This window comes from Equus asinus, chromosome 20 (genome assembly GCF_041296235.1).
Source record: "Equus asinus isolate D_3611 breed Donkey chromosome 20, EquAss-T2T_v2, whole genome shotgun sequence".
Taxonomy (NCBI): Eukaryota; Metazoa; Chordata; class Mammalia; order Perissodactyla; family Equidae; genus Equus; species Equus asinus.
This window is the reverse complement of record NC_091809.1, coordinates 100,546,787-100,571,610: the sequence shown is the minus strand read 5'-3', so window position 1 is coordinate 100,571,610 and position 24,824 is coordinate 100,546,787. Positions and strand designations below refer to the sequence as shown.

At 53.1% G+C, this 24,824-nt stretch overlaps 1 protein-coding gene across 1 annotated transcript in view; it reads right to left on the bottom strand.

The window, feature by feature from the left end:
• The window catches only part of OTOG (otogelin), a 95,988-nt gene that overhangs the window by 63,670 nt on the left and 7,494 nt on the right, over positions 1-24,824 (bottom strand). The window contains exons 7-23 of the mRNA XM_070491278.1: positions 23,759-23,877; positions 22,263-22,468; positions 21,275-21,405; positions 20,924-21,030; positions 20,400-20,509; positions 19,881-20,009; positions 18,918-19,026; positions 18,589-18,635; positions 17,982-18,127; positions 12,161-12,293; positions 11,095-11,272; positions 9,251-9,375; positions 8,145-8,357; positions 6,620-6,812; positions 5,649-5,723; positions 5,327-5,370; positions 3,522-3,675 (exon numbers count right to left, since the gene is read on the bottom strand). Coding sequence (XP_070347379.1) covers positions 3,522-3,675; positions 5,327-5,370; positions 5,649-5,723; positions 6,620-6,812; positions 8,145-8,357; positions 9,251-9,375; positions 11,095-11,272; positions 12,161-12,293; positions 17,982-18,127; positions 18,589-18,635; positions 18,918-19,026; positions 19,881-20,009; positions 20,400-20,509; positions 20,924-21,030; positions 21,275-21,405; positions 22,263-22,468; positions 23,759-23,877 — 2,219 coding nt within the window. The remainder of the gene's footprint in view (positions 1-3,521; positions 3,676-5,326; positions 5,371-5,648; positions 5,724-6,619; positions 6,813-8,144; positions 8,358-9,250; positions 9,376-11,094; positions 11,273-12,160; positions 12,294-17,981; positions 18,128-18,588; positions 18,636-18,917; positions 19,027-19,880; positions 20,010-20,399; positions 20,510-20,923; positions 21,031-21,274; positions 21,406-22,262; positions 22,469-23,758; positions 23,878-24,824) is intronic.

The following is a 24,824-nucleotide window of genomic DNA, read 5'->3' as shown; positions in this document are numbered from 1 at the left end:
TCTCCTTGAACTTCTCCTCTGCAGGCATCAGCTGTCAACCTCTGCTCCGCAAGGTCAGTTCCTACACATCTACCCTCATTCCTTCTTCAAAACTATTGACCCATCTCATGCCACCAACACTCCCACTCCTGTTCTCTTTGTCCCTAGGGATTTATACTTTTTTAAACTCCATTACCACCATTTCATTGTGGTTGTGGGAGGAAACAGTAAAAAAAAAAAAAAAAAAAAAAAAAAAAGCATGTGCTTAATCCACTATGTTTTCCCTGAAGCCACTTAACCTTTCTAAACCTTTGTTTTTTCATGAGTAACATGGGAATAATGACACCTTCCCCTCAAGGACATTAGGAGAATTTAATTATAGACCTGGGCACACTGCCTAGCACCTAGCAGATACACAGCAGTGGCTTCTCGGCCCTCCTTTCCCTAGAATTGCATCAGACATCAGCGATGGGCTGGCTCACCACCTTCCACCTTCAACCCCAAGCCCTGTCTCTCGCCCCTTCCTGAGGGGTCATGCCTGCCGCCCACCGTCCGCTCCTGGCCCTTTGCAGACTTTCCTGCATCCATGAGCACCTGCTGTGAGCCCCCCCCCCCACCCCGCCCCAGAGAGGAGCATGCAGAGAGGAGCTTTGGCCTCTGTCCTCGAGGTGCCCTCAATCTGTGGAGCATCCTCGTCTTACCTGTTAGGGAACCCTGTCCTTCCGGGATCCCTCAGGGGGCATTTGCAAATGCACAGAATCCAAATGAAGGAGGACAATGCTGTCTACTCATGTAGAGAGCTTACTCTGTGCCATTCTACAGATGGGCAAACTGAGACTCAGGGATGTTGACTAACTCATCCAGTAAGTAGTGGAATCAGGATTCAAGCATGACTCCAGAGTCCGTGCTCAAAATCACTGTGCTACACTGCCGAGCGGCCCCAGAGCCCTTGGCTCAGCACCAAGATTCAAAGAAATCTGGAGAGGCACAGAACGCCCCAGATGCCTGCAGTGGCCCAGGGTCATTTGGAGCAATACAGAGCACCTAGAAGTTCCTAGAAACACTATGGAGAGAGGCGTGGGGCCCAGGGGCCCAGAGGTCCTGGGCAGGGTTGTTATGACAGTGCCCGGGCATCACTGGGAGCCCTATCCCAGCTCCCAAGAAGATGTTCCCAGAGGGCAGGAAGTGTCTGCCTTTCCTTCACAAGTTGAGACTGTGATAACTTCCCTTTGACAAGCACCCGTGGGATATGTGTAAGCTCCTCATGGGGCATTTGATACAGCACATGAGCCACTGGGGCAGACACCCCAAGAGGTGATGAGGGCTCAACACCCAGAAGGGGAAGGAACAGTCTTACAGAGCGCTGACTACACAGAGCTGGGCTCCCTGTGGCCATTGTCCCAGTTAAATCTCACAGGAACCTGTATGGTGGGTGTTACCACCCTCAATTCACAGACGGATTCAGAAAATTAAGTGACTTGTCTGGCGTCACATAGCTAGCGGCAAACATTAAGGTAACTGGGTTGGGGGCCTGACGGCCCCACCCCCACCCCTTTGGCCCTGGCCCTTGGATGGTGGATGCTCTTGGCACAGCACCAGAACCTGGACTGAACTTCGAAAGGCCTAGAGCAGAGGAGGATTTTGGAAGTGCCCACTCAGACTGGTCCTGCAAACAGCCAGCGGGGCCTGAGAGACGAGAAAACTGATGCCCAAGTGGCCCTATAACTTGTCAAAGGTCACCCAGCCTGTTAGAGCCTTTGGAGCCTGGCACTGAAAAGGGAACCCCCTCTAGCTTTGAGATCTTCTGAGTTAAACTAACCCCTAGGGTCGGCTGATGCTTTAGAACCTTGCTCCTCAAAGTGTGGTCCCCAGACCAGCAGCATCGGCATCTCCCGGGAGCTTGTGAGAAGTACAGAGTCTCGGGTGAAGATCCAGGGGCACATTCACGTTTGAGGACTACAGCCTTAGAGACTACAAACCACTTTCGTGAAAGGGATCTTGCCGAATCCTTCATTCCCCAAGCCCCTCTGGGAGGGACCATCAACCCCCATTTTACAGATGAGGACGTGCTCAGAGAGGTCACACAGAGTCACTGGCAGAACCCAGCCCAGCTCTCCCAGTTCGGTCACCTCTCCCAGTTCCACCTTGCCTCAGTGGCCTTGCCATCATGTTTGGCAGCGAGTGACCCACAGTTCCCGACCCCAGAGGCCCTGGTCATCCCTGTGCTTGGACTGAGAGGCAGCTTATGCACACAAGGATGGTGCCACAAGAGGCCTTCAATGAAAGACTCTCCTCACAAGCTCCTCTGGGGCCCAAGTGGCAGCAGGTGGTGTCTGCACCCTGTGAGTTGGGCCTAGGCTCCAGTGCGAGTTCTCAAGACCCCACAGGAGTCTCTTGTGGATACCCTTGCCCGGGAAGGGGCAGGCTCATTAGCTACATTGTGACCTCTGTGCAGGGGACCAGACCCTGGGCCTCACAGAGCTGGCACACTCTGGCCAAAGGGCAGGGTTTGGAGTAAGCTGAGTTAGGTTTGAGTCACAGCTTCTTGGGCAGACCACTTCCCTTCCCCTTGCCCCTGGCCTCAGTTTCTTCATCTGCAAAATGGGAATAATGATCCTCCCCTCCCCTCTCCCAGGGATGCTCTGAGATTGAAGGAGATAATATCAAATTGTTTTATAAATAGTAAAGCTCTGACTGTTCCTTCCTCTTCCCACCTTAGAGGCCTGGCCCTCATTTCACTTCCCCTGGCGGCCAGGCCTGGGCCAGGGCTCCCAGCTGACCACTGGTCTCGGCATAGGCTAAAGGACACAGCAAACTGCTGCCCAGTCACGGGATGAGGCGCCCACTGTCTTCTCAGCCCAGACCTGAAGCAAGACCAGCACCAGGAATGAGAACTGGCAGAGGGGGGCGCTGGGACCCTGTCGCCACCTAGGCGTACGGAGCACCCATGAGGCACCCTACCAGACTCAGCATGTGCGGACCTCTCAACTTTAATGGTGGTGCCGGGCACCCAGGAGGGAGACGACTTCCACTGGCTGAGGCCTTTCTTTTTTGAGTATTATGGGACACCAGCCCTCCATCTGGTCTGAATTTTGCAGGGAAAGAGGCTGACAGCTGAAGCACGGGAAGTCTTTCATGGTCTCCAGCCCATTAGACTTCTAGAGCACACGAGACACCCCACCCAGTGCTTCCAATTCAGCATCTCATTTAATCCTCACAACAACCTGCTGAAGTGGCATTATTATTATTATTATTATTATTATTCCCATTTTACAGATGAAAAACTGAGCCTCAGAGAGGCCAGGCCCCTTCCCTGTCCAAGGCCACACATTGGCAAGCAGCAGAGCCAGTAGAATTTGCTCCAGGTTGGCTCGCCATGCCCCTGCTCTTTCTCAGATTCCTCGCTGGCATTACGTTGTCACTGGCCAGCCCTGGGCTAGTGCCTCCATGCAAGCCTGTGTGAGGTCTTCCCTGCCCCTCCTGATGGTCCCTGGTTCTGCCAGCCTCCAGGAGTGGGAGACCGTGGCAACATGGATACACACCCTTGGGGACAGGCGCATCCTGAGAGGCAGGGGCCACGGGCTGGCACGCTCAGGTTCAGCAGCTGCTGCTCACATGTCCTCTCTCTGCTCAGCTCGGGGTCCGTGTGCTGGTTACTGCAGTTCACGAAGACCTGGCCTGCTGGGCAGGCAGCAGCTGGAAGAGGAAAGGGTGGGTGCTGAAAAGAGCCTGGACACTCAGCAAGATGCTTGGAACACCTGGGCCTGGGGGAGGACTCCTGGGCGGCAGGGGTGGCCAGGGAGACCTAGAGAGCCGGCATCTGGGGAACTCAGGGAGAGAGGGGACTCTGATGCTTTCTCAGGCCCGGCCGCTCCTGAGGCATTCCCTGGGCTCCCAGATGCACATCATGGGGAGCAGGAGGGATGCATGCTGTCACACAGCAGGACAACCACCGCCACTGCCAGTACCAGTTACTGAACATGTCCTCTCCACCAGGTACTACTCCAGGTACTTCAAGGGCATTTTCTTATTTAGTCCTGCAACAACTCTCTGTGGTATTTTCGTCCCCCATTTTCCCATATAATGGAGAGAGGCCATTTCTGCTTTCAAAAGGCAAGATCAAGCAAGAGGAAGCGCCCCAGAGGATCTGGCAGAGGAGCCAGAAAGAAGACAGTCATGAGTGTGGCAGGGTGGCCTGAGGACTTTTAACACAAGGAAGTCAATTTCCCATTACCTATACAACAGTCTCCCTTTATCTGCAGAGGACACATTCCAAGACCCCCAGTGGATGCCTGAAACCGCAGATAGTAGCAAAACCTACAGCAATCACCCCCTTATCCGCGGTTTTGCTTTCATCATCCGCGGTTTGGCCATCCAGGGTTAACTGAAACCGCGGAGAGTGGAGGGCACATTCATACCTGTGTGAGTGAGGTTTGTTCAGAAAGATCAATACAAGGAGCTGAGTTCTATGCCCAGCTGGAGATGGAGCAGAAAGGAATAGCACAGGAGAGGAAACGAAAGTCCCAAAGAAGCAGAAATCTGAAGCCACAAGCTACAAAAAGAAAACCACTCTTAGGAATATATATATGGATCATGGGGCGAATGTAGGAATCTGAGTTATATACAAAAGAGGAAGTGAAGGCTCAGAGGGAGAGGTGAAGTGAGGTACCCAGGGCTGCACAGCTAGTGAGGGCTGGGCAGGATTTGAACCCAGGGCTGCCTGACTCTGGAGGCCCTGTTCTTTGCCACCTGCATATGATTATTCTCCCACCCTCTCTGTGCCACTCCCTGTCCTTAGTGGCCTCTCCCACCCCAGGAGGCCCTCCCTGAAGGCTCCAGCCTCCTGCTCTACCACCTCCAAGCCCCTCACAGGCTGACCCAGCACCCTGCCAGCCCACCCCCACCTCCACTGCCTGGGAGAGTCTTAAAGGCCCGCCCGTGCTCCCCATCTCTGTGACCCCACGTCCAGCGCTGCGCCAGTAGAGAGTCAACCTCAGGAGACATGTGACGGCTCAGATCAAGGAAAACCAGGACCCAGGGGAGGCCAAGCGACTGTCCAGACACCCTTGCTGGTTGCCCCTGCGGGAGACAGTCTCAGCCTCTCCTCAAGAAGCAGGAGGGACAGCCACAAGGGTGGGGCAGAGATTGGGACAGGATTTCTGGGTGCCACCCTCCAAGATGGAGCCTTTCCCGAGAGAGAAAGGAATACAGAAGGCTCAGTGTGAGGCATGATGCGGGTGAGCTCTCCCCGTCCTGGTCTGTCCTCAAGTTCCCCCCTCACCTCTCCGTATCCCCACTACCATGGGGGAGCCCCCAGAAGAGCCCATCCCCTTCCAGCCACCCTTACCTGGGGCTCTGCTATCACAGCTCATGACTCCATCTCTGCAGTGGCTGCAAAAAGAGAGAGAGAGGGTGGCACCAGGGTTAGCCGACCCAGTCACTGCAGAGCCCAGACACGGAACCCCGGTCACTGCAGAACCCGGCGTCCCCGAGTCGCTGCACTCAGAGCACTGCAGGGTTCAGACAAATACCCCCACTTCTGTCCCTGGTCCCCGCACAGAGGCAGGGGTGGGTGTCGTTTCATGGTAAGTCCTGCTCAGCTGCATTTTCTTCAGTCAGCAACGTCCAGTTAGAGAGAGGACAATAATGTTGTTACCTAGGGAGCTCACCAGTGGCCCAGAGATGGGATGTCACTGTCTCCAGGGGGGTAGTCCACTCCTTGGAAGTGGCAGGAACACTGGTTCCTATAAAGCCCGGGGAACAGAGAAAGGTGAGCCGACTCAGAAGCTGGGGCAGGGACTGCCAAGGACAGGGACCCCACCCCTCAGCCAGCCAGGCGCATAAGGACACAGAGAGAAGTAACAGCAACTACTCTGACATGTGACACTTCTCTATGGAGTGAGGAAGCCAGCGTGGCACCGGGACAGAGGTCAGGGCTGGGTCCCAGATTCGGGGGCCAGCCACCAAGCTTAGACAAGAACATGCCCACAGCCCGGCCTCGGGACTGTCCCCTCATCACCTCTACCGGGAGCACTCTTCCTTCAGGTCTCTGCTCAAATGTCACCTCATCAGAAAGGCCTTCCTTCCAGCTCACCTCATATGACACAACAGTAGCCCCTCCCCGCCCCCAGGGTCCCCTGTCCTCACGCTGCTCTATTTGGCTTTGTGGCTCTTGTTCTCACCAGACCCCTCAAGTGTCTATCTTATTATCTTATTATCTGCCTTATCTTATTATCTGGCTTATTATCTGCCTCTCCACCTAGAAGGGGAGCTCCCCAGGACAGGATTCTGTTTTGCTTGTTGCTGAACTCCCAGGGCCTAGAAATATCTGGAACTTAGTGAGAAGTCAATAAATATTTGTGGCAGAAGAGGGAGATGAGGGGAGAGACGGTCCTGGCCCGGTGGGGTTGTTCCCTCTTGTGGGCAAGCCGGCTGGAGTGGCCTGAAGAACCAGAGTGGAGGCAAGAGGCCTGGGAGTGGGGAGGGGTCCAGAGGAGGGAGCCCACCCATGAAGGTCTGCCCTGCGACCGTGAGATGAAGTAGGGACAGGAGAGGCCCAGGCAGGCTCCCCTGTCTCCGGTGCCTTGGAGACCCCCAGCCTCCTCATCACCTGACACAGGGGTCAAGACAGCCCGCTCACCTGGGGACACAGAGGTCAGTGTGGGTATCCAGATAGGTGTCCGGTGGGCAGGCACAGCCCTCCACACACTCGTCCCTGCTGAGGTCACTGCCACCATCAACCCCACAGGCCTCAGGGCTGGCCAGGTCCTGGCAGGTTTGTCCACACAGGGCCACGCAGGGGCTATATTCCTTGGTGGCCTCACAGGACAGTGCTGTAGTAGGAAATGGAACTGTGCTTTGTCTCCCTTGTCCCCACAACCCTGTGGGGTGGGGTCATCATCCTGATGAGGAAAACTGAGAACCAGAGAGGTTAAAACACTTGCCCAAGGTCACATGGCAGGTCAAGGTCAGAGTTGGGATTTGAACCCAGGTCTGACCTTAGCATCCCGCTGTCCCCACTAAACCAGATGGCAGAGTGGCAAGAGTGGAACCAACCTCCCAAGTTCAGCCTGGCTCCTGCCATTGGTGTTTCTTTTTCTGCAGGGCATTCCTTTGAGGTAGTGATATTGGGGGAGGGGTGGAGGTCACCGCCCCCTGACAGCCCTACACCCACCCCATCACTCTCACAAACACCTGTACACGCACAGGTGTGTATTACACACCCTTCTGCACCTCTCACCTCTATGGCTATAACACACGCGGGCTGTGAAGATCAATTGTGCCCCCTCTAGCAGCCTCTCGGGGGCCCTCTGTCCAAAGACTCAGAGCTGCCCTCTTCTCACCTGGCCATGCCCCCTCCCCGGGGTCTCCCACACCCAGTCAGAGGCAGCAGATCCGCTGAGTCTGTCAAGCTCGGTTGTTCTCACCTAGGCTGCACATCAAAGCTACCTGGGAGCTTTTAAAGATGCTGATATCTGGCCCCCACTGCCAGACACGTTGCTTTCATTGATACTGGATGTGACCGGATATGGATGTTTTTTAAAAGTTCCCATGGTGAGTCCAACATGCAGCTAGGGTTAAGAACCACTGGTCTTGTCCAATCACCTCTGGAGAAACTTTGACTCAGAAAGGGGCAGGGCCTTGCCAGGGACACACAGCAATTACCTGGAAGGCTGCAGACCTCCTGACACCCAGTACTGTGCCTCTTCCATTTATCTAACAAACATTTGCTAAAAGCTTACTGAGAGTGGGGCCCTGTGCTCGAGCTGGGGGCACAGAGACAACTAAGACGTGGGGAGGGGCGTGGCCTGGGGTGGAGTGGGCCCCATGCACCTGAGGGCCACGGGAGCCAGCGATCCTGAGGAAGCTCACTGTGGCTGCAATGAGAAGAGGCTGTAGGGAAGCCTACTCGGTAGCTCTGACAAGGGGGTGGCCATGGAGGTGGTGAGAAGCGGGTGACTTTGGGATTGACAGGACTGGTGATGGACTGAAGGTGAGGGTAAGAGAGAAGCAGTCACATGTCACGCATCCCAGGAGGAGAAACAGTTTGTGAGGAAGGGTGCCAGGTTGGAGGAGACTGTGGGATGGCCTGGGGTTGGCGGGGAGCAGTGCACGGAGGGGGCAGGTGGACTCGGGGCTGGGGCTTGGGCAGGCCGGGCACTCACCACAGGCGGGCAGGCGCGCACGGAAGGGCACAGGGAGCCCATGGCGCCGGCACAGGCGGGCATAGTGGGCCAGCGTGGCACACAGGCAGGGCTGCCCGCAGCGGCAGGCGTCCCGGCGGCACTGCTCGAAGTAGGGCACAGGGCTCAGGTAGGTGGCGCAGGGCGCAAACAGCTCGCCCGTGAGCACGCTGCAGGACTGCACCGCATAGGAGGCTGGAGGCAGGACAGGGGTCGGGGCACATGTCTGGTTTGCTGGTGCCCCAGGCCCCAGCCTCTTCCTCCCTCCCGAGAGCTCAGGGGACTGTGTGGGTGGGAGTGTGTGTGCGCGTGTGTGTACGTGTGTACATGTGCACATGCATTCACGCAATGCATTCCAGCTTGTGCCACCAAGAACCCATATTGATGGAAGGAGACACAGGAGTGCGCAGACAGACAGAAATCCCTGCCAGCATGGAGCTTACACTCTGGTCGGAGGAGAGCATCACCAAACAATTCAGAGAGTAAATAAGAAGGTGAAGACTCTAAGAAGAGAGAGAAGGCTAGGAAGGATAGGGAGTGTGAGGTGGGGCAGGAAGGACAATTGTGACTTTAAATCAGGTGGTCAGGAGGCCTCAGTGGGTGGATGATGCTTGAGCAAAAACTTGAAAGAGGTGAGGGAATGAGGCACGTGTTTATGAGGGAACAGCATTCTAGGTGGAGGCAACAGCAAGTGCAAAGCCTGGAGAAGAGAGCAGAACTGGCCGTGTAGGAGGAACGGCAAGGATGCCAGTGGGGCTGGAGCATGGTGAGGGGCAGAGGAGGAGGAAGCAAGCTAAAGGGATGGGCAGAGAGTGGAGGGCCTGGGGGGCCACTGTGAGGACTTGGACTTTTGCCCTGAGGTGGGGGAGCCAGTACAAACGTGTGTGACAAATGTGACAGTGCTAGACTGTGAGGCTTCTCATGTGCCTAACCCTCCCCAGAAGGGGACTCCAGTCTCCTCCCTGCAGCTCCCCCTTTTCTGATCACTCCAACCCCATCTGACCAGCATCCTCATGCCCAGGGTTCCCATCCCCTCTCCCAAACCAGTCCCACCCACTTCCTCCCCTCTCCCCCTCCCGCCACCTCACCGGCTTGCAGGTGCACATCACAGGGGTCCAGTGAGGAGCCAGAGACCAGCGGCGAGCAGGCAGACAATGTTTTCCAAGAATTGCCAAAGAGTTGTGCAGTGCTCTCCGGCACACCCACTGGGGACCTGAAGCCATGGCACAGCCACATTCACACACTTGCTGGTGTGGACCCAGGCAAACATACAGCACACACCCAGGTAAGTACTACTTAGTCATGTACACACACACACACACACACAAAGCCCAAGCACGAGCACACACCTCAGAGGCACACACGCACCCACTCAAATATCTAACAGACATAGGCCCACATACACCACTTGCACAAACCCTCCACACACACACACACACACACACAGAACAAATATATGCCAGACATGCAAACAGCCAAGGGGGTGTAGCCAGTCACATTCAAACACATACAATTATGGATGTACACACACACACACACACACACACACACACGACATTTAACAGGTTCCAAAGGGGTATAAAACGGGCTTGGGGGCACACTGTGCCCTGCCTTCACCATCCACCCCCAGCTCTTCATGTCAGAATGAGAGAAACAGGGATGCCATGAACCAAGTTTCGCTGGGTAAAGACTTCCTCCTCCCTTCTCCACCGGCAGTTCCTGAAAACTCCTTTGCCTTGTCTTTCTCTCTAGGTAGCACGTAGTCACAGAGGGGCAATAAAGGGAGGAAGGGGGAGAAGCATGTTTCCAAGACATCACCAGTCTCCAAGAGCCACCAAACCTAAGTGTAGATGGTAGAATGGAGAGATTACGGCACCCATGGAGGGTGGGGGGCAGGCTAACCCGCATTACTGCTCCAGGGAGCAGTCGGTTACACAGAGCAATATTTTCCCCCTGAGTTCACATTTAGGAGGGTGGCAAGCAGCCCACACACTAAACCAAGTCCTGCCCCCACCATTTGGGCCAGCTGCCCTGACATCAGCCCCACCAGGCAAGACACAGTAGAATGCTCCATTTAAAAATGTGCACGCATTGAAAGCTCTCAGCTTTTTCTCGTTCTTGTTTTTCTGACCAAATCTGAATTCTCATATCTGGCTCAAGAAGGTCTCTCCTGTTTCCTTCTGCATCATCTAATGTATGTAACTCGAAGGACTGGCCAGAACCTCCAGCCTTCAAGATGAACCCTTTGTTCTCCTTTCTGGAAGGTCGGACTCTTGTCCCCTCCCAAGTTCCTAAACTGTGTCCACGCCCAGACAGTCTTCCTCTCAACTCTCTGTCAGCCCGAGGGGATAGCCTTCCCCTGAATATTGGGAGGTTTGCAGGTGCAAACCTCAAGCACCAGGCAGGAAAGGTACGCGGGTGGACTGGCCCCGTGGGACAAAAAGAAGGAGTCTGGGCATCACTGGCTCACTGGGGGTTTACACTCGCCCAAAGGTGTTCACAGTCAATTAAAACAAAGAAAACCACGAGCCAAATCAAATCCAGCTTGAGGACCACCAATTGTAAGACCTCACTATAAAACAGCATTTCTGAAGGTATGGTCCACAGACCTCACATACTAGAATCTCAGTGGTGCTTATTAAAAATGAGATTCTCGGGCTCCACCCTAAATCAGATTGAGGGGTGGGACCCAGGAATCAGCATTTCAACCAGCTCCCCAGGTGAGTCTACACAGAGAAGACTCTGAACACTGCCTTGAAGAAACATACTTAGAGTTAAACGTAGAGGAATAAATACTCAACACTGCACGTCAGGCACCGCGAGAACTCAGGGAAATTTGGGAAAGAAGCTCTCAGGTAGCGCCTTCGGAAGCTCGGCCCTAAGGTGCTTCCTTCCCCCCTCCTTCGGGTTCCGGGGCAGGGGGGGCACGTACAGGAAGTCGTCCTGCGTGTTGCCGTTGAAGGTGCCGCAGAGGCCCACTGTGTCCTCCACCCATCGCTGGTCCACCTGCAGGTACAGCCGCAATCCTTCCCGGTCGTAGAGCACCCGCACACCCACGTTGGTCCTCACCCGCAGGAACACGGAGGACAGCCTCCGGATCTCAAAGGCGTCTGGGCACAGAACCGGAAGGGGGATGTCGGAAGTTCCGCCAACGGGCACCACACCCACCGCCTCCACCTGCGTGACCCACTCCCACCCCCATACCTACCCAGACCAGTCTTTGCACATGGCCAAGCCCTGCCAAGTGGCTGGTTTGGGGAGCCGTGAGGAAACTCTGTTCAATGATGAAATCAGGACCCAGGGATTATCTACCATGGCAGCCCCAGCTGAGACATATCTTGTAGCATCAAGTGCCAGTTAAAGCTTTGCTTCCCTAAGGAACTGTTTCTTTCTCTAGCAAAGGAGATTCTGTAACTGCCCGTTCTTTTCACAATGGCCACCAGGATGCTCACAATATGATTTATATTCAATTATAGCGATTTTAAATTTTAGATTCAATTGTAGTGCATTTTACAGCCTTTGTGGCTTGCTTGTCTTTGGCCTCTTTATACCCCTTTCTCCCCCATTCCTTTCAATCTTGAGCCTATGTTCTTTATTTTTTATTTTCTCTGGTGCCATTTTATTTCTCAATAGTTTTGCCATTTTTGTTATTAGATGTGCTTCCTACGATCTACCACAAATCCCTTTTGGAATCAGACAGGATAATAAGTAATTAATAAAAGAATAGTGAGAGTAGGGATGGAAAACAGCTCCATTCGTATCCTAATGTTAGGAGATGCCATCATACTTCTATGAAGCCTATTGTCATGGAGTGGGGACAAAGACCATTTTATGAGTCCAGAGTCCACTTTCCTGGGACCAGGGTGCCCCCTGGCCTGATTCACCCAGCACTGGAATGTGAGCCCTTGCCCATGTGGCAGTGCCTCTGGCCAGTGGAGCCTGGAAGAAGAGGCCTAGGCAGCCAACTCCAAGCTAGCTGTTGTCCACCAAAGCCTTACCATCCATGTAGGGTAGGGTGACCTTGTACTGGTCAAAGAGAAGGACATCCCCCGCTTGGGTCAGGGTCACCTGCCTCCGAGGGTCCTGATGCAGAATCACTGACACTGACTGGACACAGACTCCATCCCGGTTCTGGAGAGAGAAAGGAAGGCCAATGGGGCAGGGTCAGTCTGTTTGTCCTGCTGGTCCCAACAGAGCCCTCCAGGAGCAGGGAGTCTAGGGCAGTTTGAGGCCAGGGGTAGGCTCCTCATAGTAACAGAGCCCCAAAGGACACCAGGGGTCCTCTAACCAAATGCCCTCATCTGAGGAATGGGAAGGCAGGGGCTCAGACTGGAGAAGGTTAGTGGCAGAGCTGGGATAATGCAAATAGCAATGACAGTCAGCTCTCAGTCTCTGCTCTGCTCTATGATGCAGAGAAGAGATGGACCCTGGATGGCCCAGGGGCTAGCCTCAGAAACAATGGCCTCCCCACTCGACTGCAATCCAGGACTTTAATTTCATCCATTTATGGGTGTTTATATAGCACTTTCCCATAGAGTATCATACTCCACTCAGAGGCAGGCAGGAAATGGGCTAATATTCTCTGGGCCTCAGGTTCTCATCTTTGAAATGGGTAGCACACACTGGGCCCATTCAAACCTCCCTTCCACAGGAAGACATCCACCCAATCATACAGTGATGACATGACAGATAGAGTCCCTGCCCTCATGGAAAGTACGTATTTGTGTGGGACACAGATATTAAACAAGTAGTTACAAAGGAGGTTATTTAATTATTATTGTGATCAATGCTGCAAATAGGTATAGGGTGCTAGGAAAGCATATAGCAAAGGAACCAGACTTAGTCTGAAGAGGTAGGAAAGAGCATCCTAGAGAAAGATAATAATGTAAAAATAATCACAACAATAATAAAACTCAATAATACTATAATTTATTATAATAACAGCTAACTTCAGTAGAGTTACTATGTTCAGGCACTGTTCTAATCTTTTTATATATGCTTACTCACTTAATCCTCATAGTAGTCCTATTCAGTAAGTACTAGTAACATTCCCACTGTGCAGATCAGAGGCATGGGGAAAAAGTGACATTTGAGCTGAGGTCTGAAGGGTGCAGAGAAGCTAGCTGGGCAAAGGGAGAAGGGGAGGAGGGAAACTTCCAGGCAGAGGGAGGAGCCTGTACAAAATTCCCTGACACAAGAAGGCACCAAATGCATTCAAGGACATCAAAGAAGACCAGAGCGGGCAGAGCCCACTGGGCAAAGTGGTTTAAGATAAAGTTCAAGGGGTAGTTAGGGGCCGGCCTTAGGCTGAGCTTTGTAGTATTTTTGGACTTTATCCAAAGTCCAAAGACAACCACAGAAAATGTAACAGGAAAGGGATACAATCAAGCAGTGACATGAAATGATCAAGGCTTGAAACTTTTCAGAAAGACATTGTGCAACAAGCTACAACCTTCCTTCCAAGTTCCCTCCCAAGGGGACAGAAAATCCCCGAAGAGCTCAAAATTATTGTGTCTAAAATATCACCTCCTTTGTCAAACCCACTTATCTTCCGGTCCCCTCTGAACATGTCACTGGTGCAGGAAGAAAGCCTGTGCACCCTTTAGTTAAAGTCTGGGGTTCAAGTTCTGATGTCACCGAAAGCTCTGAGACCTTGAAGAACTCACTTCACTTATCCAAACCTCAGTTCTCTCCTCTGCAAAATAGAGATACAGCAATACTTGGTTGCTCTACCTGGTTTGACATAGATAAGCAAATGTGCCTGAAATACTTTGGAGCTTGCATTTGTCAAAGCTCAGAGAGCTTTACAGCATAAAGAATGAATCTTAATGTATGCAATTTAAAAAAATCTTGTAGGAGGTCAGGGGATCCCAGGATGGAATGCTGACTGTGACAAAAGAATCTAACGGTGTTATAAACATATGGAACAACCTCACTGAAAGGGTGCAGGGAGTGGCATTGACCTAAGTAACTTTGGAGATAAGTGGGCTTACACAGTGCATAAGCACTGTACTCTAGTTGATGAAGTTATTTCCCCTGGAGACATGGGACAATAATTCTGATACTCCTGTACATATATACTGGAAATGAGCAGTTAGATAAATACATGGCAGAAGGTGGAAGCCAGATTTCTGCCTGTTGGAGTGGGTATTTACAGATAAGCAAGGAGAGGAGGCTAGAATGATCCATATGGTAATGGATTGGAGTTGGCACATCAATGTGAATTCATGTTTAGCACATACAGATAGAGGGGAATATTTATAGAAATGTAGATGGATATACATTGATTATATAAGGATATACATAGGTTATACATGTGTTTCCTTTCTCTGTCAGCTGAGAGGGCCTAAAAGAAATGATACCCAGGTAGCCATGAGCTCACCTAGTGCCCCAGATCTTGGTTTCTAATGCCATTCCCCAATAAAAGGAAACAAGAGAGCCTGGTAATATTTTTGCGGAAATGGCTGATTCTAGGAATGGGACAGGAAATATACAAGATGAGCCTGGTGCATCTTGTAGGACCACAAAGTAAAAAAGTACACGCACACACAATGATGGGGGCATGTCAAAGGGACAAGGAGCCAACCAAAAGACTGCCCAATAGCCAAGCTGGAATACTTTGAGTAAGAAAATAAAGAAGTATTGGATTATTATCCAAAGTATAAAATAAATATCCATGTGTCCATGCTGATAAAAATAGATGATTGAAAAAATATGTGAGGGAGAAAAAAACAAATCTCCTATGCAGAAAATATTCTGAATAATTTCTGTAGATTCTCTGCCTTCGAGGAGAGGGAACATAACTCCCCACTCTCTAAGTGTGAGCTACACACAGGGACTTCCTTTCACAGAGCACAGGATGGAAGGGGGGAAAGGAGTAACTTTCCAGTAGAGAACCCCGACAAACACGACCTCAGCCAGGTGACCAAGGTCAACATCAACAGTGGTAAACCACGTTGCTTGTATGTACCCTTGATTAGATGCAATGAAAATGTCACTTTACCTCTGATAGTCCTCCCCAAAAACCACAACGCTACTCTAACCATGAGAAAATCATACAAATTCCAATAGAGGGGGATTCTGCAAAATGCCTGACAGTACTCCTCAAAACTTTCAAGGTCATCATAGATAAAGTCTGAGGAACTGTGACAGCCAAGAAGAGCCTGAGGAGACACGATATCTCAATGTAATGTGGTTTCCTGGAGCAGAAAAACGACGTGAGTTTAAAAAAAGGAAAAGAAAATCTGAATAAGGTATGGACTTAGTTAATATTGGTTTACTATTTGAAACAAATGTACCATACTAATGTATCATGTTTAATAACAGGGAAAACTGGGTGTGGGGTATACTGGAACTCTATAGACTATCTTTGCATTTTTCTGTAAAACCTAAAGCTGTTCTGAAAAATAAAGGCTACTTAAGAAATACTTTGAAGGCTGTAAACACTACACTGATTCTGGGGTGGGTGTATCAGGAGGCTGGGACAGGCTTCCCGGACAACATCCAACCTTGGGTCCGGCTCAGCTCTGCCTCCTGCTGGCCGTGGGTTCAGGAAGGCCCCAACCCTCTGCAGGCCTGTCTCATCATATTTAAAATGGGGAGAATAATAACAACTACCACGCGAGGATATCTTGAGCCTTAAACTAGAGGTTGTATGCAAAAGTGATTAGTCAACGTTCAAAGCACTGTGCAAGCATTTTATCATCCTCCTCCTGTCTGTTAATGTCCTCACCCACCCCATTCTGTTCACCCAGGATTGAAACCACAACTTCATCTTTGACTCTTTCTGCTTCTCTCCCACACACTCTCCACTTTACCAGCCACAGTTAGTCAGCTGCCAAATCCTTCTGCTTTTGCCTTAATGTATTCTAGAACATTCCAACCTCACTGCTTTTCTCATATGATCTAATCCTCCTCGAGTGCCTGTCCTCTCTATCCTCAAACATGCATTTCTTACTTCTATTTATCTTTTTAGGCCCACTTTTTAGGTCACTCAGCTCCAATGCCACCTCTACCATGAGGCTTTCCCTGAGTCTTTTTTCCGACCTGTAGGAATATTTCTTCCTCCACAGAACACCCCACTTACAGCACTGATCACGTTGTGTCATATACTGAACAACCGACCTGAGGACATGACTGACTCTCCCATCAGGCTGTGAGCCCTAGGGACCGGGGTCTGATTCGTCTGTGTAACCCTCACCGTGCTCCACACAGGGCTGGCACAAAGCTGGCCCTCCTTCGGTTCAACAGCTTGGATGAAGTCACAAGGAGGAGACCTGGCTCGCAGTAAAAAGAACGCAGTATCGATGGGGCTGGCCCCGTGGCCGAGTGGTTAAGTTCGCGCGCTCCGCTGCAGGCGGCCCAGGGTTTCGTCGGTTCGAATCCTGGGCGCGGACATGGCACTGCTCGTCAGACCACGCTGAGGCAGCGTCCCACATGCCACAACTAGAGGAACCCACAACGAAGAATACACAACTATGCACCGGGGGGCTTTGGGGAGAAAAAGGAAAAAATAAAATCTTTAAAAAAAAAAAAAAAAAGGTTACTTTATAAAAAAAAAAAAAAAAAGAACGCAGTATCGAGAGGTGCAGTCCAGCAGCGTGCAGGTTACCTCAGGCCGAGGCTGGCCGGCCACCATCAGGAACGTGGTAGAGAGGGTGCTGGGTAAGGGACCCCTCAGGTATTCTAAGACTCAGGACGCCGTGAGCAGGAAGGAGCCCAGCGGGGCTGTGTCTCTCTGCTTTGCCTTTTCTTTTGCCACCCTCAGATGTGACAGGAGTGACCTGACTTTTGAGGATAAGTATTCTCCTGACTCAGAGAGCAGTCAAGGGCAGGGCCAGGCTATTCTCTGGCAGAGAGAGGGGAGGGGGTCACTGAGGCCTAAAGAGGAAGAAAGCCCAGCCCCCCACCTTGTCCACAGCCCAGCCCGGATTCCCAGGGCCAGGGAGGGCACCTTCAGCGGATGTCTGCTCCCACTCAGGACCCTCAGTGCTGGAGGCTGGAGAAGGCCAGGGAGGTGGGATTGGGGGGCGGTTGCCTTGACTGTGGGGGTGAACCTTTGCTCTGTTATGAGAGTGGAGCTTGAGTGCAGCCCAGACCAGGGCTTGTGGGTCAGCTCAGCACAGGCAACTCAGGGGCAATGCAGTCACCACTGAGAGACAAACCGACCCACATCTACGCTAGACCTGCAAGGTGGCCATTTTCTCGTTATGTTCACAAGTGGCTGACACAAGTCAGGGGTCACCTCCTCTAGGAAGCCTTTCCTGATCCACCCCCTCCTCCTGCCTGACGCCCGACTAAAACAAGCAGAAGTTCCCCCATGGAGATCTACCGGTACTTTCCACGTTGTCACAACTCCTATAACACAGTGGGTTATGGGGTCACTTGTCTGCCTCACCCACTAAACTGTAAGGCCGAGGAGAGCAGAGCCAGGTCTAGTTTATCTCCAAGTCTCCAAGACCCACATAGCTTCTGGCACAAACAGATGTTCAGTGTTTGCTGAATGAATGAATGAATGAATACAGAGATGTTGAAGGTACAGTCCAAGGAAGCAGAGCAGATTAAGTTGAATTAGACCCATTTTAGAGATTTTTTAAACACTGAGGCCCAGGAAAGTGAGTGACTCTTAGCCAGCAGATGTTCTAGAGCCAGAACCCAGACTCTCGGCGCCTGGCTCTGCCCAGAGAGAAGAGACAGCAGGGTGAGTGCGCTGAGGAAAGACCTGGGGCCCTGCCCAAAATCCCCAGCCTCTGTAGGGGCAGATAGGGGCAGAGGGCAGGGGTGGCTGGCTGGATTGGGCCTGCGGTCCCCAGTCCTTACCAGACCACATGGGGCGTTCTGCAGTGTCACTGTGAAGGTGCCTGAGGAGCGGCTCTTGGCCAGGATGTACTGACACGTGGCAGGGAACGTGTACCGGCGGCCGTCAAAGGTCGTGAAGTGGATGTCGCCAGTCACTGAACATTCGGCTGAGGGGCAGAGAAAGGCAGCTGACCCGTGGGAGCTGCCCCACAGGGACTGCCTCTGCCCTGCAGGCTCTGAGCACGAGGGGGAGACAGCATCCCGTCCTCAGGAATCAGGGCAGTGTGGGAGCCCCGATCAGTGGGGAGACACAGCACCGCCCCACAGTCCTGTCTGACGGGAGATGCAGCCCTGCCCTGGGCATCTCCCTCTGACAGGAGACCAGGCTCTGAGCGTGGAGGCCTGTCTCGCTCCAAGCCCCCAAGCTCAGGAAGGTCCTTAGAAATACAGGACCCCATGAAAAACCCTCCCTGACAAGGGGGGGAGCAATCTTAATCAGGCCAAGCGGCTCTGAGGAACTGAGTGACCACCCCCTGTCCCACCAGCAGGCCTGGCCCTGCAGAGCACCCCTGCCCAAAAGCTGTGAGGCTAGAGTAAGGGGCAGCGTGCAGGCGGGGGTCAGACGTACCTGGGCAAACAGATGTGCTGCACACCCACTTGCCCGCAGTGCAGGTGCTGAAACACAGAGATAAGGAGGCAGGGCTCACCTCCAGGCCTGGCATAGATGCTGGTGGACCACAGGGTCCACAGAGCTCCTGCCCCCCGCCCTCAGCCTTCCCATCTCTGAATGGGTGGTGGCAATTCCCCTACGGATTAGATCTAATGAGATCTCCTGCGACTCAGGGATGCTGAGTTAAGGTCCCCATGTTGTCAGGGCTCCCAGACCCCAGAAGGACAGCCCTAGTGGAAGGCCCTGGAAGTCACCGCCTCTCCCCACCCCCAGCAGTGGACACAGACCAGGCATTGCAGTCTTCTTTCACCACAGAGCCAGTCGGGTACAGGGTCCCATGGAACTCACAGGGACACTCAGCTGGTGCCACGCAGCCCGTGTCCTCGAAGATCAGCCCTACGATGACAGCAAAGGCCCACTTAACTCACCCCTACTCCTGTTCACAAACCTTTCATGGCTCCCTACAGCCTGTGATAAAGATCCCCTCATCCAAGCTCTTTCACCACCGAGCCCGCTTTCAAACTTTCTCCTGTATAAATCCTTGGCTCAGGCCAGATCTGAATCCCCTCTGAGCAACTAATCTCACCTCCAGACCTCTACTCAGAGAACTACCCACCTCAAACAACCTGCATACTGACTAACTTCCCCCTCCACTCTTGAAAGCCTGTCACTGCATCTAGAACTAGCTTAGGAGCCACCTCCTCCAGGAAGCCTTCCTTGACAATCTCTCCCCCAACTGAATTCCTATCTCTCTTCTTGTCTGAACCCATGAGCTGGTCCTCATCACACTACACCTTAGACTGGAGCGTGCATGTAAGTGTCTTATCACTGCAACCAGACCCCCAAAGTCAATGAATGTATCTTTATATTTTTTTATCCCAACTCCCCCCCAGCCAAGTGAGCTGCACACTGTAGATGGGCTGCAAATTTATACACCGTGAAAAACAGTACATGGATGAATGTTTACACAAATGCATGTATGATGAGTGAATGAATGAATGACTTGTCCTCATCTATACACCTTAAAAAGCTCAGTCCTGATACAATTAAATACCCCATGAACCTCTCAAGAGCCATAGTTCCGCCACACCCTCACCTCCCTTAAGCCATTCATTCATTTATTCATTTACTGGTCATTCGCCTCTTCCTTCATTCATTCCACAGACAGGCATCCACTGAGCCCTTGCTTCACGCTCATCCATGCCAGGCCAGGAAGACGCTGACAGGCATCCACTCTGCCCCTAGCATACCATTGGGGCAGTAGCAGCCGTCCACACAGGCGATCTCGCTGTCCACGCAGGACGCCCGGGTCTGGCAGGAGGCGGGGCAGCAGGCGATGCACTCATTGTAGACAAAGCCCTTCTCCTTGCAGCGCACGGCTCGGGAGGAAGGGAGCAGCACGCCTGTCGGCTCCTTACTGGCCCCAGCTCTGCCAGGCCCAACACAGCCCCTTCCCCGGGCCCTGGGGTGGGGGTGAGGGAGCTTTGGTTTTCCTGATCCCCTAGTTCCCATGGGAACACTGGGCAACCAGGAAACTGGCGAGAGCCTGGGAGGCTCTGAGAACAACCCTCATCCTCCTCTGGGGCCCAGGCCAGGCCCTCCCGCTCTGAGCCTCAGTTTTCCCATCCGTCACATGAGGACGGGACCTCAGGGCTTAAAGCTCCGACAACCATGGCTCTGAGCGGGACAGGATGTTGAGCTGAGGCCTGAGAATGCCACCTCCAGCCCTGGGCTGCACCCCTCCCTGCCCAACCCTGGGCTGCACCTACTGCACTGCCGGAGCTGGGTCCTCCAGCCCTGCAGGGGCCGCCCCGCCTGGGCACACGCCCGGGCATACTCCGCCAGCGCCCGGCACCAGGTGGCTTCATCACCCACTGACCTGTGCGGGGAGACTGAGGGTCACCCTGGAGCAAGGCCCGATCTGCCCCCAGCCCTCCAGCCCCTCCAGAGACTGCCAGGGCTCAGGGCACCCCTCCTCCCCACACAGCTGGGAAAGGGAGCCAGGGAAGGCATTGAGGCATACTGAACCCCGACTGGAGGCAGGAAACCTGGGTTCTAGTCCCAGCGTTGCCACCAACTCGTGTGACCCTGAGGGGGTCACGCCCCATTTCTGGGCCTCGGTGAAGAGGAAGCCCTGTCCCACCCATGCAGATAAGAACTTCAGAGCTTTGGGAGGCCTGTCCATCTGCCTGGGATTATCAGGCTTAGTGGCCCACGTGCTGAGCCTCCCGCAATACTGGGAGAGGTCTCCCCACAACCCAATGCTGCCCACTCACTGCAGCTGCCCACTCACTGGCAGAGATCACTGGTACAGCTGGCCGTGAAGGGCAGAGGGCTGACGTAGGGGTGGCAGGCATCAAAGGGCGGTCGCAGCAGCGCCTCACACTGGTCGTACACACCCTGGGGCAAGGGCCGGGAGCGGAGCAGGGGCTTGCAGGGCCAGGCACAGCCCTCTGACTTCGCCAGTCCCAGATGGAACACCAACTCAGGCCCCAGAGAGAGAAAGAGGAGGGTGGAGAGGAGAGGGAAGGGACCACGGGCACAAACAACCCTGCGTCCCTGCAGCCGGTGGGAAACCAACCTAAGCCAGGCACTCAGGTGGGGGGTCAGGAGCCGGGGTGGGGGCTCTCCCCAGGGTCCAGACCTGCATGGTTCCCGGGCTCTGCTGCAGGCACGGTGGGCGAGGCGGGAAGGAGGTTGTGGGCCCTGGAGGCTGGTTGGGGGCCTGCGCTTGCCAGCTGTGCACAAACTCAGCCACATCATCCGTCAGCTTCCCTGTCAGGGAAAGCCAGCATGACCATGGGTAGGGGGCGGGGCAGGGGGCACAGAGGGCTCTGGGGGAAGGCAGGTGGAGCCACAGAGATGCCAAGAGTGAGGCAAGGAGTTGAAGAATCTGGCCTCCTGAGCTCCCATCCCAATCTGCATTTCCCAACAGATCCACTCTCCTGAAAAAGGTGATTGGTAATAAAAGTCAAGAATGCTCAGAACTTGCAATAGCTCCCTACTGCTCCAAACTCAGGGAAGGCGACGCCCTGCAATCAGAGAACTAGCATGTGAGCCTGGACAAGCTCCTGCACTGCTCTGAGTCTCAGTTTCCCTATATGTCAAATGGGGCCGACAATCCCATGAGACTATTGCTATAAAGACTACATGAGATGATGCATGTAATGTGTTCAGCATGTTCTGTGTGTTCAAAGGTGTCACTTCCCTCTTCAGGTCACAGTCACCACAATTTGACCCTGCACCCTTCACTTTTACTTCTTACCACTCCTCTGTAGGTACCGTCATCTGCAGCTGGGCCCTTTCTCTTCCTGGCTCTCTCTGGCTCTCTGCTCCCTGCCCCCTACCCCTCACACCCACACCCACACACCTCACAGGGTCAGTCCCATTAGATCCTCACACAACCCTGGTGAGACTTCTCATCAGGACTATTTTACAGATGAGGAAACTGAGGTCGAGTGGTTAAGAACGTGCCTGAGGCCGCACCCTTGATAGTAAGGGGCTCTGGCTTCCCACTAGGTCTTTAGTACCCTGACCCCAGGGTCCTGCCCAAGGCCTCTCCCACCCCTCGGGCATGACCTGTCCCTCACCCCCACCAAGACCCCTCAGAGGTCACCCGCCTTGCACCTCACCATAGCTGGTCACCAGGTCATCCTGGGGGTCGGCATTGTTGTTCCCACACAGCCCATGGGTCCAGCCCAGGAACTCTGGGCTCATCTTGATGTAGACAGCCGAGGCGCCATCCCAGGCCAGTGTGAAGGCCGACTGATGCCGCACGAGGACGTAGCCGGCAAGCCGCTGCAGACGCACGCTCCCCATCACGTGTGGCAGCTGGACCCTGCAGGATACAGCCCAGAGCCTCAGGGCATCCACACCACCCCAACTAGCCCAGTCCCTTCACCAAAGGACCCACCGTCCCTTCCTGCAGGACCCATCATGTACACGGCACCTGCCTCATCCATGCAGCCACTGGTACCACAGGATCCGAGGACCCCACTTTCCCTCCCCGTGACCTCTTGGGGGCCCAGAAGTCCACCATTAGAGAGGGATTCCTTTGTCTTCAGAGTTTTAAAATTGCTTATTAAAATTGCAATTTCCCTGGCAGGGATAAATCTCAGAGTTCCCTTCTCCTAGACAGGAAAGATGGTATAAGCAGACACCTACTTTATTTTTTGTGTAGGGAGGGCAAGAATGGAGTGGGGAGAGAAAAAGCTGAGAGAGAAGAAGAACAGGGGGTGAAAGAAAAGACGCAGGGCCACAGCAATCTTGACACTGTCCTAGTTTTCTGGTACAGGGTTTCCTTGCCAATCTGGAATTTGGCGATTTTCAACTCAGCTGAAAGTCAGGAAAGGAAAACAATAGAAGCATCTAACCTGCCCAAACTGGTACCAAAAGATCCATACGCCAACCCTTATTCATAGGAGGAACCTTGGGCCTTCACTTTATGCACAGCCCCAGCAAGCGTGGTTACCCCATTTCCAGGTATGAAGCAGGAAACGAGAGAGGGGAGACGGGTCATTGCAGGAAGACCACTCACCCCCAGGAGCAACATAAAGGGACAGTGGACAGCCAGGGAATGAAAGGACAGTGAAGAAGAGACGAAAGAAAGATTTCAGAGAGGACCACAGTCTGGGGCCATTTAGGGTGGGAGCAACCAGTCCCCATTCCTCACGGGGCCCCCCAGCAAGGTAAGTGCTGGGACATCACTTGTCTCTGTCATCAGAAAAGGGTGAAAGCGTGCTCAGTATGTGCTCTGAGGAGGCTTGAACTGTGTATGCTCTATTCAGGAAGATTTTTTTCAAATTGTGGAAGAAAAAAAATGAAGCATTCTTATAGTGGTAAGCTCTCAGCCATCTAGAAAACTCTGCTATTTTCCTGAAAACCCACTGTCTGGAAACCCATGGGGCCTGAGAGTTCCAGAAAATCTCGAGGGACTCATCTTTCTGCAAACCCAGCAGATTAGAAACCCGGCTGGTCTGCCAGTGTGTTCCTGCCCTAATGGTGGAAACTCTGCTGTTTGCCCCCAGAAAACAATTTCCTTTAGGTTTGAGAAGGGCGGGTGCTCACCCATCCCCCACCACCAGAGCCAGCAAGTAGGAGCGCTCAGGGCGGAAGGTGTCATAGTTACCTCACGCCTCCATGGGTGACCTCCTTGGCCAGACGGATCTCCTGCTCGCCCGCCAAGAAGAGGCTGACAGACCTGGAGCAGGTGTAGGGCGAGGAGCCGCACTGCGGGTCGTTGTGCACCTGTTTGGGGGGTTCAGAGGCCAGTGTGCAGGGTCCTGCCACAGCCTGGCCCTGAGCTTTGGTTCTGGGCCCAGAGGCCCCTTGTTGAGCTTCCGCTAATGCTAATCGCCTGCCCTCTGCGTGCCAAGCACCCTTCCTCTGTGATCCCTCCCAGGCCCCACCACACCACAGGCAGGTCAGAGCTGTGATTATCTGCATTTCAGAGAGGAGGCAGCTGCTGCTCAGACAGGTGACACACACACAACCAGGGTGTTAACCCAGGTGTGATGGCTCAAATTCAGGGCTCCTTCCAGTACATTGTGCTGTCTCTTTTTTTCTGGATTTTTTTGTTTATCCATCCCAGGTCATCCAACCAGATAGAAAGCCCAGGTAGACACTCACACTATCTGACACTCATGCAGAACGAACACGCCTCCCTCACATATTCACTCATAGGGCACCCTCAATGCACACACTATAAACACACTCCTAGCACAGCCCTGGAGGCACAGTTAGGCCCTCCCCTGCACACGCAGACACACACGGCACTCCTGTGCCACCATCACACACACATCTCCTCTGCCCCCTGCTCAGACAGAACCCATACCTCCAAGGCCATAGGACCCAAGGGGGTGGGGGGAGGCTCCCAGAGTTCAGGAAAAGGTCGCAAATGTGTCTCTTCCACATGTGGAGACCCTTCCCAGGAGTGAACCTTCCACTAGATTACTCTTAAATGTGGTCAAGCAGGCTGGAGCCACTTCAACTAAAAGTGGGAGCTCTGAGAGCCACCCCATAGTCTAATCAAGTATTTTTCAAACTTTTTTGACCATAACCCACAGTAAGAAATATAAATATATACATAAAAAATAAAACAAAAGTTTTACAAAATAATATTTACCCCATTAATGTGTAATGCATTCTTATAATATTTTCTAGTCTCTTTGTTTTTTCTTTTTTCCTTTTTTGGT